This window comes from Haemaphysalis longicornis, unplaced genomic scaffold, assembly GCF_048455015.1.
Source record: "Haemaphysalis longicornis isolate Haplotype H1 unplaced genomic scaffold, Haemaphysalis longicornis Haplotype H1 scaffold_402, whole genome shotgun sequence".
Taxonomy (NCBI): Eukaryota; Metazoa; Arthropoda; class Arachnida; order Ixodida; family Ixodidae; genus Haemaphysalis; species Haemaphysalis longicornis.
Window position 1 is genome coordinate 99,771 of NW_027526363.1, and position 17,098 is coordinate 116,868.

A 17,098-nucleotide genomic window follows, 5' to 3' on the forward strand; every position below is an offset into this window, starting at 1 on the left:
GAGCTTCACTGGTAAGAAAATTACGCCAATTCATATTGCTTTAAACCTCGTCATTTACATAGCACCCCTCGCTTTTAGAAAATGTTCAGTCCACCCGTGTACACAGGTAAAAAATGCCTCAAAGTTAGAGGTCTCTTCACCTTTTTTCTTAGTTGGTGGTCTTTTCTTGCACCCTTTTTCTTTACGCCCTTTTTCTCTGTTTCGAACACCCTAAGTTGTAGCTTTACACCCTTCTGGGGAAAAGGATGTTGAAATAATGAACACCCTTTTTGAAGGGTGTTGAGGTGGCGGGGAAAATTTGTTTGGTATTTAATAAAATTCTATAAGTTATAACGCACAAAAGCTACCTCATAATTAAAAAGTTTTTGCAAATCGGCGTGTTGATTTGTATATTCTTATAGTAAAATCCATACTGCCAAAATTAGCGCTAAAATATCTGTTTTTTGCGACAAGCCCACCGACTCGATCGGGGGCTTTCCACTGCTGGATATAAAAGCAAGAACAGCACCTGTATTATTAAGTAAGTTAGCACTCCTTGTACCGCATGCATCCCGTTGGTTTTCTTGCTCAATTCATTTGTGTTCCAACTGTAACTTGTGCGTATTGACTGTTTGTGTTGAATGCGGCGTGCTCCGCAGATTCACATTGCCACTGCGCATGCCATCACCTTTAAAAAAGGTGTGATGCTCAACACCCTTTTTTAGTGTGTTGAGCATCCTCAACACCATTTTTTATGGGTGTTGAGCTCAACACCCTTTTTCATCTGTACACCTTTTTTGCCAAAACACCTTTTAAGGGTGTTAGCCACGGGACAAGGTTTTTACACCCTTTTCGACCAAAAAGGGTGTAAAAAAGTTAGTGTGTAAGGCCAATTCATATTCACTTAAACATCGTGAGGTACAAAACATCCCCCCGCTTGTAGAAGATATTCAATCCACCCGTGTAAACAGGTACAAAATACCTCCAAATCCGAGGTCTCTTACAACCTTTTCGTGAGTTGGCGGTCTTTTCTTACGCCCTTTTTTACACCCCTTTTCTTAGTTTCCAACACCCTAATTTGCAGCTTTACACCCTTGTGAGAAAAAGGGTGTTGAAATAATGAACACCCTTCTTGAACGGTGTTGAGATGGCGGGAATATTTGTTCAGTATTTAATAAAATTCTACGACTTATTAAACATAATAACTACCTCGCGATTAAATAGTATTTGCAAATTTGCATGCGATTTATATATGCTCAGATTAAAATGCATAATTCCAAAATTAGCGCTAAAATATTTGGTTTTTGCGACAAGCCCACCGACTCTATCGGACGTCTTTCCTCTGCTGGATAAATCTCTAACATCTCGAACAGCCTTTCCTCTGCTGGATACATATCCAAATCGAACGTGTTGTGCCCAACGCTGGGCGCATTTCTCAATTCTCGAAATTTACCATTACCACGTGTCTTCTGTTGTCTCCCTGTTGTATGTTTTAAAGCTTATTTCTGCGGCCCCCTTTCGCCTTCTTTTCCCCTCTTTTTTGCATGGGGTTCGCCTCGCTTGCATAAAGCAGATGCGCCAAGCCAATAAAAAACTGTGGTTGATTCCTCCATTCTAGGAATAAGTAAAACACAAGAGTGAAATGTGCAGCGAAATCTGCAGCTGATCATAATTTGCGGGTCGGCGGCTGTCTTGTGGGTGTGCTTGGAGAGCGACGTCCTGCTGGCGGGTCGCTTCGGCAAAGGTTTACCGGCGTCATTTCCGTGACGGATATGACGTCAGTGAAATCTTGGGGTGTCGCGGAATGCAACACTTTCGTGTTAAAATATAAAACCAGAAAACGAACAACCCTAAGTATAACGTACTCTTTAGTATGAAAGGTTGCTTCGCCGCAAGAACAGCCTGTGTGCAAGGGTGCACCCTTTACAGGCCGTTTGCTTTGTTGTACTGGCGTCACTTCCGTGACGGATATGACATCAGCGAAATCTTCGTGTATCCGGGAATAAAACACTTTCGTGTTAATACGGTTTCTATAGTCAGCACATGGTGGGAGCTTCGTTCTTCCTGTGTCCTGTCCGTCTACCTATCTACATTCTTATGATTATGTTCCAATTGCCTGCCGAAATTTCAGAACTTTTGAGGTGCTACAGGTAAGCACATTTAGGGTTTGAGCGGTCGCCGTGCACCAGTTGACTCTGCTAGTCTTAGCGAGGGAAGGGCAATTGGTTCAACCGTCTGTCAGGCTGCACCGAGAGCGCAACATTTTAAATGCAGAGCATTTCTTTAACTCACGATGTCACCCTTCTTGGCGTCCGTAGTTGTCCGCATCGCTCGCCTCGACATGCCCGGCTCAGACGTTTCGCTATCGGCGCGATCAACATTCGATAGCGCGCCCAGGCACGTTTCAAGGACACTCTCTCCCCTCTCTCGGACTCAACGTGCGCCGAGGCTTCCAATTTTACTGCTGACGAGCGCTCTCTCGTCAGCAGTTGCCACAAGTGCAACAACATTAACGTAACGCAAACTACTTAACGTCATGCGCCCCCGGAAATGCTCTGCATTTGATCGTGCCCCTCGCGAGGGGGATATTTCACTGCGTCGCCATGCGAACAGTTTGCCACGCTTTAGTTTCAGTTCCGTATCTCCCCGCCGCGGCCGTGGAGAGAAGGCGGCCGGCCGCGACTCTCGCCACCGCGGCGCTGCGGTTGCGAGTTGCGCTAGGAAAGCGATCGTCGTCTGCTAGCGGGGAGCGGAACGCGTTCCGCTCGGCATCTCCGGTCTGCGCCACTTCAGGCTGCACACTGTAAAATTTCTTCCCCTGCCACTGAGCAGTGGGAAATACTGCTGTCCAGCTCCCTCCCTCAAGATCAACTTCTACTGGTCGAGAGGGCCAGTCGAGCCGAGACGGCACATGGTTACCTGAAATGAGGAACCAGCCTACCTAAACTTAGCTCAATAAAAAAAGCTTTGTCTCTCTCATCACGCCAATAATCTTTTTCCCAGCCTTGCCCCCTGCTTGCGCGAATAGCAACAACGTGCCATTTCAACACTGGTGCTCAATGTTTTCCCAATATTGCTACCCCAAAGAGAGTGGTCTGACTGATCTGTAGGAAAAAATTGCGCGAGCGAATGCGAAAGTGATGGTGCATGAAAGAGAAAAGTTCCAAATGACATTGACCGCCCGTTATCAACGGATGGTCGAAGCGTTTTGTCTGCAACCGATAACTGTTATTTCTTTTTTTTTTTTTTTGGTTCAGTTCCGGTTCTGGTTCAGCGTGATAAAAAAATAACGGTTCGCGTTCGGGTTATGTTTCGGCAAAAATACCGTTTCGGTTCCCGTTCAGTTCCGGTTCGACACCCTCATATTTATTGCGTTTTTCGGCTAAAAAATTGCCGCAGGTTGCTCTAGTGCTGCTAGGCTGGAGAAACAGCCGAGCTGGGGTCGACCTAGCTTCTCCCCGCCCTGACAGCGGATCCCATGCGAGAGGGAGCAGAAAGAACAAGTCTGTGCACGTTCCTCGTACGGCGACCGGAAACCCAAAACTGTCACCCTTGACATTAACGACCGCCAAAACGTCACCGCCGCCGACCGAGTCAAGCCAGCTTACGTCGCCTCCCTCCGACCCATCCAGGGCTTTCCTGTCTCAACGGGCCCGCTCTGGAATTCCCAAGCTCAACCGGCCAAAAACCTCACGTGGGCAACGCAGCGGTATCCGGCGACCGGCGCGCCACGGATCCGCTGCGCCGAAGACGACGACGACGAAGGCGGGAGCTCCTCCGGTGGCGCAGACCGACGCGCAAGCCTGGGCGACGCCGGGCGCTCCTCACGAGGTGCACGGTCACGTGCGCCCATTTTTTTTTTTTTTGAAAAAGCCACTGCACGAATATCATCCCTGGACCTCGCGTCGAGGGAGTTTTTTCTCGGCATTTTTTGCTAACGCCAACGGAACAAGTTCAAGCTCAAACTGCTGTGCTGTTGAAAACGACTTTAGTGGCTGACATGGAGCTTCTCAGGTTACCAAGGTCTAGTTCTTTCAAACTGAACAAAGCTTCATTTGTCTTCATGGGCCCGTTCAAATGTTGTTCGGGGTGTGTTCTGAGCCTTGCACCGATGCCGTGGCGTATGTAGTAAGCAGGGAACGACAGCTCACCGCAGATGAGTCCGTAGGTGTTGGTCAGCTGGTCCAGGTAGAAGAGGCACAGCAACTGCGGGAACAGCATCACGTACACGACGTCTGCGCACAGGTACCACAGCGCGTACACGGACTGGACGCTGAGCGCCATGACGGTCGCCGCCACTCCCACCAGGCCGACGGTGGCGCGAACAACCACGGTCATCTCCGCGGGGCTCGCCTGCGTACCAAGTGCACGGGAGAGCAGAGCACACCTCATACAGTTCGCCCGTGGGCTCAATGACCATGGAAATCTTCGATTTAGCAGTCCTCGGGCAGTCCGAGGACTGCCGTTGGACTGGAGGTACCGTAGGAATACGTGAAAAAATCGAGCGCCGGATCGCGTACCGGGCAGTCCGCGAACGGTCCGGAGTGATAATCGAGGAGGCCCTGCACCAACGAGAGGCAGAGCTAACGCGCGACTGTGTGCCATCAGTGGCAGCTGCCCCGCCTGGCAGTCAGCCTGAAGACGACATCCGTGAAAAAGACGCGTAACATTACTTGGACCCCAGGGCACGAGGGCCTGGAGGGAAACGAGGCAGCCGACCGGGCAGCGCTCTATTTCACACACCGCGCTGCATATGACCACGACTACCACGTTCCCCTCACCACAAACTTTGGAGACCGTCTCCTCAGCCTACGCTTAAAGCGACGTTCTTTCCCCGAGCCTCACAGGGGCTTGACCACCAGTGAAGCCACAGCGCTTAGGAAAATTCAGACTACGACTTTTACTTATAAATCGCAGTGGGCAGCACTTGTATTGCGAAAGCATCCAACCGCGAATAAAAATCGTCAGCAGTGCATAGAAGAACCCACTTTATTTCACGCATCCTAGACTTGCCCTGGGATATAGCACTAACGATACACACAAAACGACTACAGAGACATGGGAGGCGGACCTGGAGAGCTCGTCCCTTCAAGATCAGCGCTCGTGCACTGAACCAGAGGGCGAAGGCAGGAGCCGTTTCATTTTGGAGGCTAGGACCTCGGATTCCGCCCATGAGCTCTCGTTTTTTGCTCCCTTTCCCCATTTCCCCTTCTTCTTTTATTCTATAATAAACGTTTTTCCCATCTAGTTGTCGTATGATGGCGATGACACGAAGCATGCAAAGCCATAGCTCGTTCTAGTAGTCGCTGTAGGTCCTCCCCCTATAGCCCCCGCCTCAACCCCATGGGCGAGGCCATTGCTCCTTCACGCTCCTAGACGTATAGCAGAGCGGAAAACCGGTCTCGGTACGGACCCGGTAGTCGAGCGGCACCACAGCGCGTGCGCAGAAGGGGCAAGACCGGTTCTGCGACTATCGACAAACACCTCGATCCAACATAGGCGTGCCTTATCTTTTGCTACATATTGATACGGTGTAGAGCGATATTTACAAAGGTGTATTTACAGAACGCACGGTGGAAAAGAGCGCCGCGCAAGCGAGGGAACGAACTGCACGCGCGTCACCGTCAACGTCTTCATCTGCCCTCCTTGATGATTCCTGTGCAGCACAGCACATGTAGCGTCCGGTTTGCGGGGCGTGTAATGCCCGTAACACAACCCCCGTTGGTAGGAGCGCCGTCTCGGCGAATGTCAAGGTAAAGCTGTAGGTTGCGAACGGTATGGCTTAAGACGCGCGACGTGGACGACGTCTGTTTGCGGAGAGCGGAACATCCAGTCACTTAGCATAGGACACGGTAGGGGCCGTAGTATCGGGCTAGGAGCTTTCTAGAACACTCCACGCGGCGTGCAGGACACCAGAGCAGCACAATGCATCCAGGTGCAAAGTGGCGGGTGCTGTAGCGGCAGTCGTAGCGGTCCTTTTGAGAGCGCTGGGGCGAAGTGAGCCTACGCGAGCTATGTGGCGTACAAAGTCAGCGCGGGCGATGGTATCTTGGATACATGTATACGGAAGGTGGCGCGGGTTGTTGGAGTAAGGTGTCCAGCGGCAACGTCGGCTCTCGGCCGAAAATGGGGTAAAAGAGAGGGTGTCCAGCAGTATCATGGCGAGACGAGTTGTACGCAAATGTCATGCAAAGCAACGTCCCAATCACTGTGGTCGTCAGAAACGTACAGAGAAAGAATGTTACAAGTCCGGTTAGGGCGCTCTGTGAGGCCGTTGGTTTTGAGTGTGGTAGGAGGTAGACGTTTGTGATCGGTTGCGCAGGAGTGGAGGATGACCTCGACTACTCGGGAAAGGAAGCATCATCCGCGGTCTGACAGTAGGCAGTTTTAGCATATTGCTACCGTGTTTGCGTTACCGTTTACCGTGTTACCGGAAGCGCTGGCGACGGTGAAGCCTGTGCCGGTAAGTTACCGTTCGCGGTAACTCTCGCGCTGAGCAGTGTACTCCCGCAAACACGGTAAACGGTAACGTAAACATGGTAACGATATGCTAAAACTGCCTAGTAACTGGCGAGGAGCACCGTTATTTACGATGACTTCATGCAGGAGGAAATCAGCGGAATCGGTAGCGCAGCTGGTTAGAAGGGTCCACGTGATTGCGTATCGTGTCGCATAATCAGTGGCCACTGCAATCCACTCATTGCCTTTCTTCGACTATAGGGAAAGGGACCGCGAACGGATCTAAACCAAGTGAAAAGAAAGGTTCAATAGGTATATCGAGCGGCTGAAGAAGACCGGCGGGGGGCGTGGCTGAAACTTTTCTGCGTTTGCACATCTCAAATGCCGCCACTTAACAGTATTGTAGAACCCTCTGAACCTCTAAATGTCCTCTAAAAATGCGGAAGTATTAAATTTAGGAGTAACAGCGAGCTGAGCTAGTTGGTACTGGTTCATTCCACTGCTGCGTGAAACCACACACACGCACAATAGGTGCTGTGTCGTGTGTTCGTTTGCCTTGTGATCTTCGTTGCTTGGCACAGCAATATAACGAACACATTAAATGGCTAGTTCAGTAGTACAGCCACATCCGGTGACAGCTGCAGAGAAACGGCTTCTTGAATGGCAAACCACGCGAAGACAATAAACAGCTGCAAGACCTCTTTACTACGAAATTTCCCTATTCTTGTTTATTCCGATTTCTGTATTGTGCCCGCTAAATTGCGCGGAGAACAAGTAATGTCTACATTTAATGAAGTACTGGTTATAACAAATAGCGAGTGCTTAGTGTAATTGAATGAATTAATGAATTTATGTAGAAGGGAGAGGTCGAACGCCTTGTGCGGGGTAAGGGAGGAAGACGAAAGTGAGTGAGTGGGTGAGTGAAGACTGTATTAAAATCGCCTGAATTCCTTCGCGCGGCCGCCCGGAACACGGTGCACGTGATTTAGGTAATTTTTACTAGACTGGCGCACCCGGCAAATTTGCACGGTGTCATCAAAGTTTCTTTCACACCTCTAGAAGGCATTTGTTTAGTTGGGTTTGAGTCAGGTTGAAGCAAGTCGCGCCATATGTTAGCCGGGAAGAATGGCCCTACCGACGTTCCGGATGAGAGCGGTGCCTGCATCACCGAATTTCGTACCGATTCTGTGAATAAAGTGGGCTGTGGCATCCCAGCCCTGTCAGGCCGGCTTGAGTCATTCTGTGGCGTTGCCCTTGCGGCAGATAGGAACGCGGAGATGGCGGATCCAACCTTGCGAGGATTAGGAATCTCTTGATTTTCATGGTAAAGATGAACTTTTTGTCTGCCGTGTTCTTTGCCAGCTAAAAGCAGTAGATTGGACATTTCCGGAGATGGATGCATTCCTGCTGCCTGGATGGCGTTCTCCAGGGCAAAAAGGGCTGCTTGAAGGTCTAGGCACGCTTCCTCGGTGGTGAAGGACAGTCGTCTCGCTAGACCACAGCGTGATATCATTCGCATAGACGCTGAGGCACGCGCCGCAGGATTTGTGGACGTCATGATCGAATTGAAGAGGAGAGGGGATATTATGAAGCCTTGTGGTGCAGCCGTTTGGATCTCCAAGGTTCCATTTTCAAGGAGGCCGGTAACGTAATTGTACATCCGCTTGCCCGTATAGTGGTTCCTGATTTCTGCCAGCATGGTTTCGTGACACACCATGTCGAAAGCCTTCAGATCAATTGCCACCAAAATGTGTGGTTGGTCTGACGGCGGGAATAATCGAGCTGAGCTGATGAGCCGTCTGAGAAGCCACAGACTTCCTTGAGTCCCCATGTTGGTGCGGAAACCAGCTTAGGGGTTTTTCAAATGAAGCGATTGGCAGCCATCTTTTCAAAAAGTCTACCTGCGGTAAGGGTTAGAACCACTAGTGGGAGGTTGCGGACGTGGTTGGTTGGTTTCCCTTGTTTGGGGATCGATTATATAACCGAGTGTTTCATGGAGGCAGGGATGGAGCCAGATTTCCAAACATCGTTGAGCAGCCGGAGGAGGAGTTGTATGTTTTGTTATTTTTGGTTTTGAAGCATAGTCCACGTGATACCGTCTTTGCCAAGAGCGCTGCGCTTGTTAACCTGGTGGAGGGCAGTCTCCATTTCCGTCATTGTGAACGGGGATTCTTCGTTGTCTTAGTAACAGTTATGGGGGGTGGGGAGGTGGAGCCGTAAGGCTCGCGTTGGGGAAGAAGTAAGCCGCGTCTTGTTCAGTTATTTCTATACAACACCCACTGCTTGGAGCAATTTTGGCAACAAAGTCAGCAGCCTTTTTTGCTGTTTAGGAATTGAAATGTGTTCCACAGCTTTTAGTAGAGGTGTCTTTATTGAAGCGATCACGGTATTCCGTCCAACGCAAGAGGGACAGTTGTTTATTGTATTTCTTAATCTCTAAGTTTGGCCCGTCTCGGTTCAGGTCCCGAAATCGCCCCCATTACATTTGTAGCGGCTCACGAGTGCGTGGTAGGTTTCTCACAAACAAGGGCCGGTAAGGGCAAGGGCAGTCTTCTACTGTGGAACACTGAGAGTGTGCTTTTTTTTTTTTGCGATAGTATGCTCTTTGGCATTAAGTCTTAAAGGTACAAGTTGGCACCCGTTTCCCGGAGGAAATCCAGAAGACAGCGGTGGTGGGGCCCCCACAGCCATCGTTGGAGATCAGGGGGTCTCCCCAGGATGCAGGCCTGTGCCGCGAAGGTGTCTGGATCTCGCTGCCGTATTTTGTGGCCGAGGCTAGGTGTTAAGTTGCAAAATAATGAAAGGGCGATTCTCGACTAGATGGGAATCGAACGCGCGTGGTTTTAAGAATCCGAGTCCATCACGCTTCCCCGACTTCACTTTGGCGCCATGTCTCCAAATAGCGTGTGGCTTTCAGCTTGAAAAAAGCAATGTATTAGCAATCTCCTCCCGCAAGAATTTTGTTAAAGCGATGAGTATTAGCTGAGAAATCGTAAATAAAAAAACGCGCATTATCGTCGCGCCGCGTTTCCTCCTCCTTTCAACTTACTCTCCGCTGTTGACGACGCGCAAGCCTTCCCTCCCATGATGCTGCGCTCCTCAGAGGTATTGCGCTGCTCAGACTGTCGTCTGCTACGGGCAAGCTTTGTTGACACCATGAATCCCGCACCCCGCTCAAGGCTGGAAAAGCGAACGAAAAAATCAAAACATCCCCCTCGCGAGGGGCACGATCAAATGCAGAGCATTTCCGCGGGGGGCGTGCCTGCAAGTCTTATGGATTACGTATTGGTTGTTGTTGTTGTAATTGTTGTCTTCCAGCGTAGACATTGTCGATGAAGTGGATGGTGAAACGTGCCGTGAACCCCCTGCCGCGGCTATTACGCAACGTGGAGAGGCTACGACGCAACGTGGCGCGTCTATGCCGCAACACAATCCAACACAATCCACTTTAATCCAACCCAATCCAAATCCAATCCAATCAAATCCAATCCAATCGAATCCAATCCAATGCCCTTCGCGAGAGAGTGTTATAGCGCCGAAATCGCGCCACCACATGAACGCGAACCGAACGCGGCGAGAGAGGGTGTTGCGAGCGGAGAGAAGGCGAGGAGGACGCGGGGGAGAGGGCGCACCTGTGGCCGACGGTTGAATGAGTCAAGGATGTAAGGCGCGTGCGTAACCTTCAATTCTGTGTCGGCTCCGTGGAGCAGTCGGTAAAGTGCCGTGTACCTTGCGTTCCGCCCGCAGAGTCGTGGGATCGAAACCTGGCGCCGGAAGGTATTATTTCTTTATATAGTGTAGGATGCGGACTACGGACGCCAACGCGGGTGACATCGTGAGTTACTAAAATGCTCTGCATTTAAAAACTCGACAACTGGTACACGCCGCTTGTTGTTGTAAAAACTACTTTGAACCTGGTGATGTGGGAGTGGTCCCTCATTCCAAGAGACCATGGGACGACCGCTTTGCAATGGGTTTGATGTTGCATATCACTGTGACTAGGCTCAACGTTAAAAGGACCACGGAGACAAACCTCAACTTTGTTTAATTTGAAGGAACTAGTGTTGAGTACCTCACTCAGCTCCATTACAGCCACGAAAGACGTTTTTTTAACCCCCAAAGCAAAAGAAGTACTGGGAAAATTTCAAAATTCGCGCTACAATGACGTGATATGGGCAGGAGTGACGTCATAGGGGCCAGCACTAACAACACAGTTATTAGTGTGTGCAATGCAATTCAGCATTCACATGATACGATCAAACAAATCAGGAGGCCCCCTACAATCACCCAGTCATGTTCTTAGCGATGGGTTCGTTCGGCGGCCGCCAGTCGACCAAACAAGCTTCTCTGACGTCATAAAGAAGTTGCCGGGAAGTGGCCGGGGGGTCGCCAGTGCTTCGAACGTTTTCTTTAATATCTCCGTTATTTGTTTGAAGATTGCAATAATATCGATGCCATTGTTATCGGGACAAAGCACTATTTGAAGTAACCCCAACTTGTATTCTGTCTTCACAGGGCTACCCAACGTTGATTGTGAATATGGGCCTGGCAAGATACCCCCTCCGGTTGACTGGACAGCCGCCGTCAGAAGCGCACGACACTTTCACCAATTTCTATTTGGCAGCGGCATCTGCGCAAATCGGGGCACATAGAGGAGGCACAGAGAACAAGTAGCGCACTATGGTCGAGCTCACCTGCGGCCTGAGGAGGGCGTAGTAGACGTTCTTGGTTATGAGCGACGATGCGCTCAGCACCGACGAGTCCGCAGAGGACATGACGGCCGCCGTGATGGCGCCCAGGCCCAGGATGGATACGATGGTTGGCGTGAGGTAGCGTATGGCGTGCGGCAATACCGCCGGCATATCATTGGCCGGCAGTCGGTAGGGACCCCGGTAGCCAGCTATTGTGAAGTCTGCATCGTCACAGTGAGGCGGTCACCTTGAGATAAGAACGATTACTTAAGAAAGACACCTGGGACGGTATTCTCGAGTTTTGTCCCTTTTGCGTCCCTTTCAAAAGTGTCCCTTTTGGCGAGCCCTGATTGGCTAAAAGCAAACAACCGGAAGTGACGTAACGCAAGCGCGGTAAACCTACTGCCAACCTTCCTCCATGCTGCCAAACGTCCACTTCTAGACCGGAAGTACGTCACGATAAAAGGGACGCAAAAGGGACGTTTTCAAAAGGGACAGTTACGAGAATACCGCCCCTGATCACGCTCCCATGTGACTTACTATTTCATCACCCACGGGCTTATCAACCATCGTGCAACCACACAAAAAGGTGTTGCAGATCCATGACAGTGTTCATGAGGGCCTAGTTGGTTTGTTTTAAAAATATTTCTCTTTTGTACTGCAATAAAGAAAATAAAGCTCTCGTCTGCTAGACAGCTAGCACCATGTAGGGAAAACTGGTTGAACTAAAGTGTATTTGATTATGATGGTTTTGGGTTTAATGGCGCAAGGCCGACAAAGGCAAAGAGCGCCATGACAATGATGAAAGAGATGAGAAAGATTTGTAAAGGAGGCACTAGTTTAAAAACCTTTACTCAGGGGGTTGGTGTATAGGGCCATAATTAAAGCATAGTGAGTATACTAAGATAAATGGTGTATAGGGTCATATTAAAACAGTGAGTGCAAGCACCTAAGGTGTAAAGTCTCAGGTTCCACCACCGTTTTAAAACACACAATGAAAACAGGTGAGGTTATGGTCTATATGATATGTATTTTAAAAAGTACATCTGCTAGGTAACTAAAAACTTTTTTGTATGGGAACATTGGATGGTCTGATAAAAATAATGAAGGGTGCAGGGGAACGTTATATGTGTAAGCTTCATTAAAATGACGTTTCCTTTCAATGATGCACATGTCACACTCAATAAGCATATGAAGGACAGAAAGCTGACCCCCACATCGATGGCACTGTGGCTTGTTTGTGTCTGTTAAAAGGTATGAGTGTGTGATGTGTGTGTGGCCAGTTCTTAATCTGCATAATGTTACCTCTACAAATCTGTCATGTTTTTCAGCAGGAGGCTTTTTCTATTTTGGGTTTAACGATATGTAGTTTATTCTCTACTTCTCTGTCCCATTGCTGCTGCCAGTGGTCCCGCAGCTTCCTTCTTACAAAAGGTTTCAGATCTTGATATGGGACCTCGTTTACGTCTATGCTGCTTCGAAGGGCGGCAGCTGCAGCACTACGGTCAGCAGCTTCATTTCCAGCAATGCCGCAGTGGCCAGGAACCCAGCAGACTGTGACAACGAGTTTCAGGCCATAAGCCGAGTAGAGAGCTCTTAAAACACAATTAAAAGTGGGGTTTCTACTGACCTTCCGAGATGAAAGATTTGAGACGACACTCAGAGAGTCCGTGTATATAACTGAGTTCTTAATTTTGTTTTGAAGAATGTGGTTTAAAGCCAGTAGTATACCGTACGCCTCTGCAGTGAATATACTTGTGTTCGTGTTCATTGTTTTGGACACATTAAGTAGGGGGCCATTTGCAGCACAGGATACGGCTGTGGTAGTTTTTGAGGCATCTGTGTAAAATTCAGCTGCCTTGTATTTGACTTGGAGGAACAAAAAATGCTGAGTGATGACAAAGTTTGGTACATTTTTCTTATGTATTTCTCTAAAGGACATGTCACAGTGAATTGGGAAAGCGTCCCACGGAGCGACCAAATCATAAACTGAGGTACAGTAGACATCAGTGAGAGGAACTTGGAACTCGCTGACGAGGTGTGAAACTGCCAGCGGGAAAGGTGGAGCTATGGATGGTCGGTTTTCAAAGAGATGATCAGTTGTGCTATTTTTCATTATGGTATTCAGAGGGTGTTCCTTCAAAGAAGTCATCTTTGCGGCATACATCAGAGCAGTGTAGGCGCGCTGGTACCCTAGAGACCACTGGTTTGATTCGACATGAAGGGATGGAATAGGACTTGTTCGATATGCCCCTGTGGCCAAGCGAAGCCCCAAGTTGTATACTGGGTCCAACATTTTGAGTGCTGTTTTGGTTGCAGACTGGTATACAATGCAGGCGTAGTCTATTCTTGACCTAACAACACTGTGCTAGCAGACATTTTGTATCCGTACCCCAGGACTGGTGAGATAGTACCTTTAAAATGTTCATTGTTTTCAGGCATTTTACTTTTAGTAATTTAATGTGTGGTATGAATGTGAGCTTGTGGAACTAAAGTGTATTTCTTGTTTCTCTTTTGCTTCTGTACAGAAGTGATGTAGTTCTAAAATAACCAAACTGGGCCGTTGGGAGCACTTTTATTAATCTGAAAATCTTTTTACATTGATGCACGGTGGTTCAGTTTGAAATCACCTGCCTTTGGCAACTTATTTAGCACTACTCCAGCCACGGAAGGACGTTTTTCTTTGATCGAAAAAGTGCAAGGAGTGTTGACTGACTTTCAAATTTCGCGCTTCAGTGACGCAATAGAGGCCACAACTAAGAACAATTACCTGTGTAAACCGCACGTTACCACTAAAGTGATGCGACCTAACGGAAAAAGATGTCCCGCTACAATCGCCCAGTCATGTTTCCTGGTGGTGGCTTAGGTCCGCGGCCGCCAATCACGTAAACCAGGATTCTGTGACGTCATAGACAACTCGGCAGACAGTGGCTGGCCGGGCGTCACTGGGCCTCCTCGATTTACCAGTCCTGGATAGCTCGCAGTAAGTCTGCCGACGGTCATGGACCGATAACAAAGGAGGCCCACTGCGCTATCTGTTTTGTTTAATGTCTAGATTATTTAAAATCTGACATGAAATTGATATCACATTTTCCCCGAAAAAAAAAACAGCTTTTTTTAATGAACCATACTTGCATTCTGTCTTTATGGCCCCTTAAACTCTGTCTGCGCATCCAAAAGAGCTGCGACATCCTGGTTCGGTGCAATAAACGACGTCGAAGAGTACGCAAAACTTCGTTTCTATCGATACATTCAAATGTGTAGATTATATATAATCCATCGTCCGTCGTCGTACCGGATGATTGTAATGGGATTTTGGACAGCAAAATGGATGTCGGCACGCTAGAGAACAGCGGAGTGGATGTTGGAGTTCTGGAAAATAGCTTGTTGGTTGTTGGCATTGTTGCAGCTGGTATGTGGGAAGTAGCACAGAAACGATGAAGACGTGAAAAGACGTTGAATATAGCTCACAGCTCACTTCGTTTACTGCAAGCGAACTAACGAGACCTCATTTGCAGCAAAGTATGCCTATGCTAGTAGTAGCTTTAACGCTGTCTACGGCCAGGTTGAAATACAGAAAAATTCACCGGTCATTCGACTCTATAGCTGTGAAGGTAGTTGTCCAGCAAAGCTGCCTGTGTGTCGTACTTCCGTGTTTGCGGTCAGGCGGTTATCCAGTCACATACGGTCACACACGCTGCAGCTCGAGCCGAAATGACAACTGGGAAAGTATCTTGGGAACCTGGCGTACGCCCCGTCGACCTCACCGAAGTTGGCACCTGGGCGCCGGAGGCACTTTGCGGCATTCTCGGGCTCGCGATAAGCATCGCCGATTCTCGTTCGCCGCGCAACTTCCCTAAAGTTGGCTTCACATCTTAACACAAATGCATTGCTGGGAAAAGTTTTTTAGAGATATGTAAGTGATCTTATACTAACATATGAAGGCTTAGGACCTTATCGGAGTAAGCTTGGTCTTTGTAACCTGACGAGGCTGACACCGATTGCCTTAAAAGTCAACTGCACATCTAAAAGGAAGTGCATCTCTGGGAAGACACCTTTCCAGGGGCAACATATCCTGTTTCATGCACAATTCTGTGTTCTGCGCCTCCCGGCACAGCGACAATTAGTGCCCCTCGACGAGAGGGCATACCCCTCCCTTGCCAAAACCGCCCAAGACTCCGCGGGGAGATTGACAATGGACGGTGAGACGTTTTGGGACCGTGCATCGACCCAGTCGCAAAACACCGTGCTCTTCTTGTGCCAGAATAAACCGTATTTTAACACGAAAGTGTTTTATGCCGCGGTACAGCAAGACCTCACCGACGTCATACCCGTCACGGAAATGACATCTCCAGGCAAAGTTCCATTGACGCGGCTGCGCTAGGATTCTAGCCCACCCTGGCCGCAACGAGAAGTGCGAAACGCTCTGCTAATTCGGCTATGAAATCAAGCCTGTATATCTCGACGAAACGCGCCTTACATCCTTCCCTATAAAATTCTCCATTTAGATAGTGCTGCCGTCTACGAGAGGGGAAGCGCAGTAGTGCGTCATAACGCTAATGAGCGCCGATAGTTGGCGCCTCGATAGGGCAGCGTATAGCAGCGTAAGCTGCGGTGTTTATCCGCCGCCTATTCTGCGGGTGTGATGGCCCTGTGCACGGTGGAGGAAAAATTCCTCCACTGTGTCCCCTTGTAGGAAAACTGCTGCATTAAGGCAGAAAGGCAACGACGCCGACTGGCGAATGTCGCTCTCCTAACTGCTTCGGTGTGACGAGAGACGCCAGCTGGAAGCGGAACGCGTTCACGCTTTCGCGGTCCAAGCTACGAACTCTACCTTTGGCGTTCCGCAAGCTGAGCTCGTCGCAACGCAAGCGTCTGGCGTATGGTCGCACCTTTGCCGAAGCTACCCGCCAGCAGGACGTCGCTCGCCAAGCACACCCACAAGACTGCTGCCAACCCGCAAATTATGCTCTTTTCGCTGTAGCGGACCGCGACTTCACCAAACGATTCGCTGACAACCCGTTCGGTTTCGTTCACACGGTTTGCGAGCGCCTGTGGTTTCAGTCGGATTTAGGCAATGCTCCGGCGCGTGTAAACCAGTGTCTAATGTTGATGCGTGTAAAGGTGCCGTACCAATGAAATATAAATAGCGATGTGCAAGCTCACATCGATGCAGAATAAACATACAACTTCTCCTGTGAAAGCACACCTCACTTTCGCCTTTGACCGATTCCTATGAAAGAGGGGTGCTCGTGACTGACGGCGCCGACATAACAATATCAAAGTATGAATGGGCCCTTGTTGGTGTAAGCTTGGTTCTTCTAAGCTGGTTTTTCCGGTCAGCGTTTCCCCGTGCTGTCGCCTTTATGTCCCGCACTCTAGCCATAGACAGCTTCCCTGCAAAACAAGAAGCGGTACGTACGAGCTAGTTTTTAACTTAAAATGTTGCTTGATTGTAGGGTCTAACGCGCTGACATAACGCAGGCGATGAGGCGTGCCGTAGTCGAGGGCTCAGGACTAATTTTGACCACTTGTGGATCTTTAACGTGCGCCGAAATTTCGTACATACGGGCGTTTTTGCTTTTCGCCTCCATCAGAAAAGCGGCCGGCCGGGAATCGAACCCGCGTCCTCGTGCTCAGCAGCACAACGCCCTAGCCACTGAGCCACCGTGGCGGGAAACTTTTAACATGTTCAGTCACAATCTATAGCACAAACCTCTCCGATTTAGTTTGATAACAGCGCTACAGACAGAGGAGGCGACACGAGACTGTGTCGCCTCCTCTGTATCTTGTCCTAGCGCTGTTACCAAACTATGTACCAACAAGCCCGTATTTACACAGCTCTTCGATTTATTTGCGCTGACAAAAGACACTGCAAATAAAAATCAGCGCAGGCGTGCAGTTCAAAGAGTACTGGACTGGAATGAAGAGCAGCGCATTTTTCTAGCTCTAGGTCGTAAGAGATAGAG

General features: G+C 49.3%; 2 protein-coding genes across 2 annotated transcripts in view; one reads left to right on the plus strand and one right to left on the minus strand.

The window, feature by feature from the left end:
- Positions 1–11,109, plus strand: part of LOC144137567 (ribonuclease P protein subunit p40-like) — a 66,652-nt gene extending 55,543 nt beyond the window's left edge. Inside the window, exon 8 of the mRNA XM_077669492.1 lies at positions 10,954–11,109. The gene's annotated coding sequence lies outside the window, so the exon portion shown is untranslated. The remainder of the gene's footprint in view (positions 1–10,953) is intronic.
- LOC144137568 (high-affinity choline transporter 1-like) overlaps positions 1–17,098 on the minus strand; it is a 57,634-nt gene that overhangs the window by 13,320 nt on the left and 27,216 nt on the right. Inside the window, exons 8-9 of the mRNA XM_077669493.1 lie at positions 11,133–11,365; positions 4,131–4,332 (exon numbers count right to left, since the gene is read on the minus strand). Of these exons, the coding sequence (XP_077525619.1) occupies positions 4,131–4,332; positions 11,133–11,365 (435 nt within the window). The remainder of the gene's footprint in view (positions 1–4,130; positions 4,333–11,132; positions 11,366–17,098) is intronic.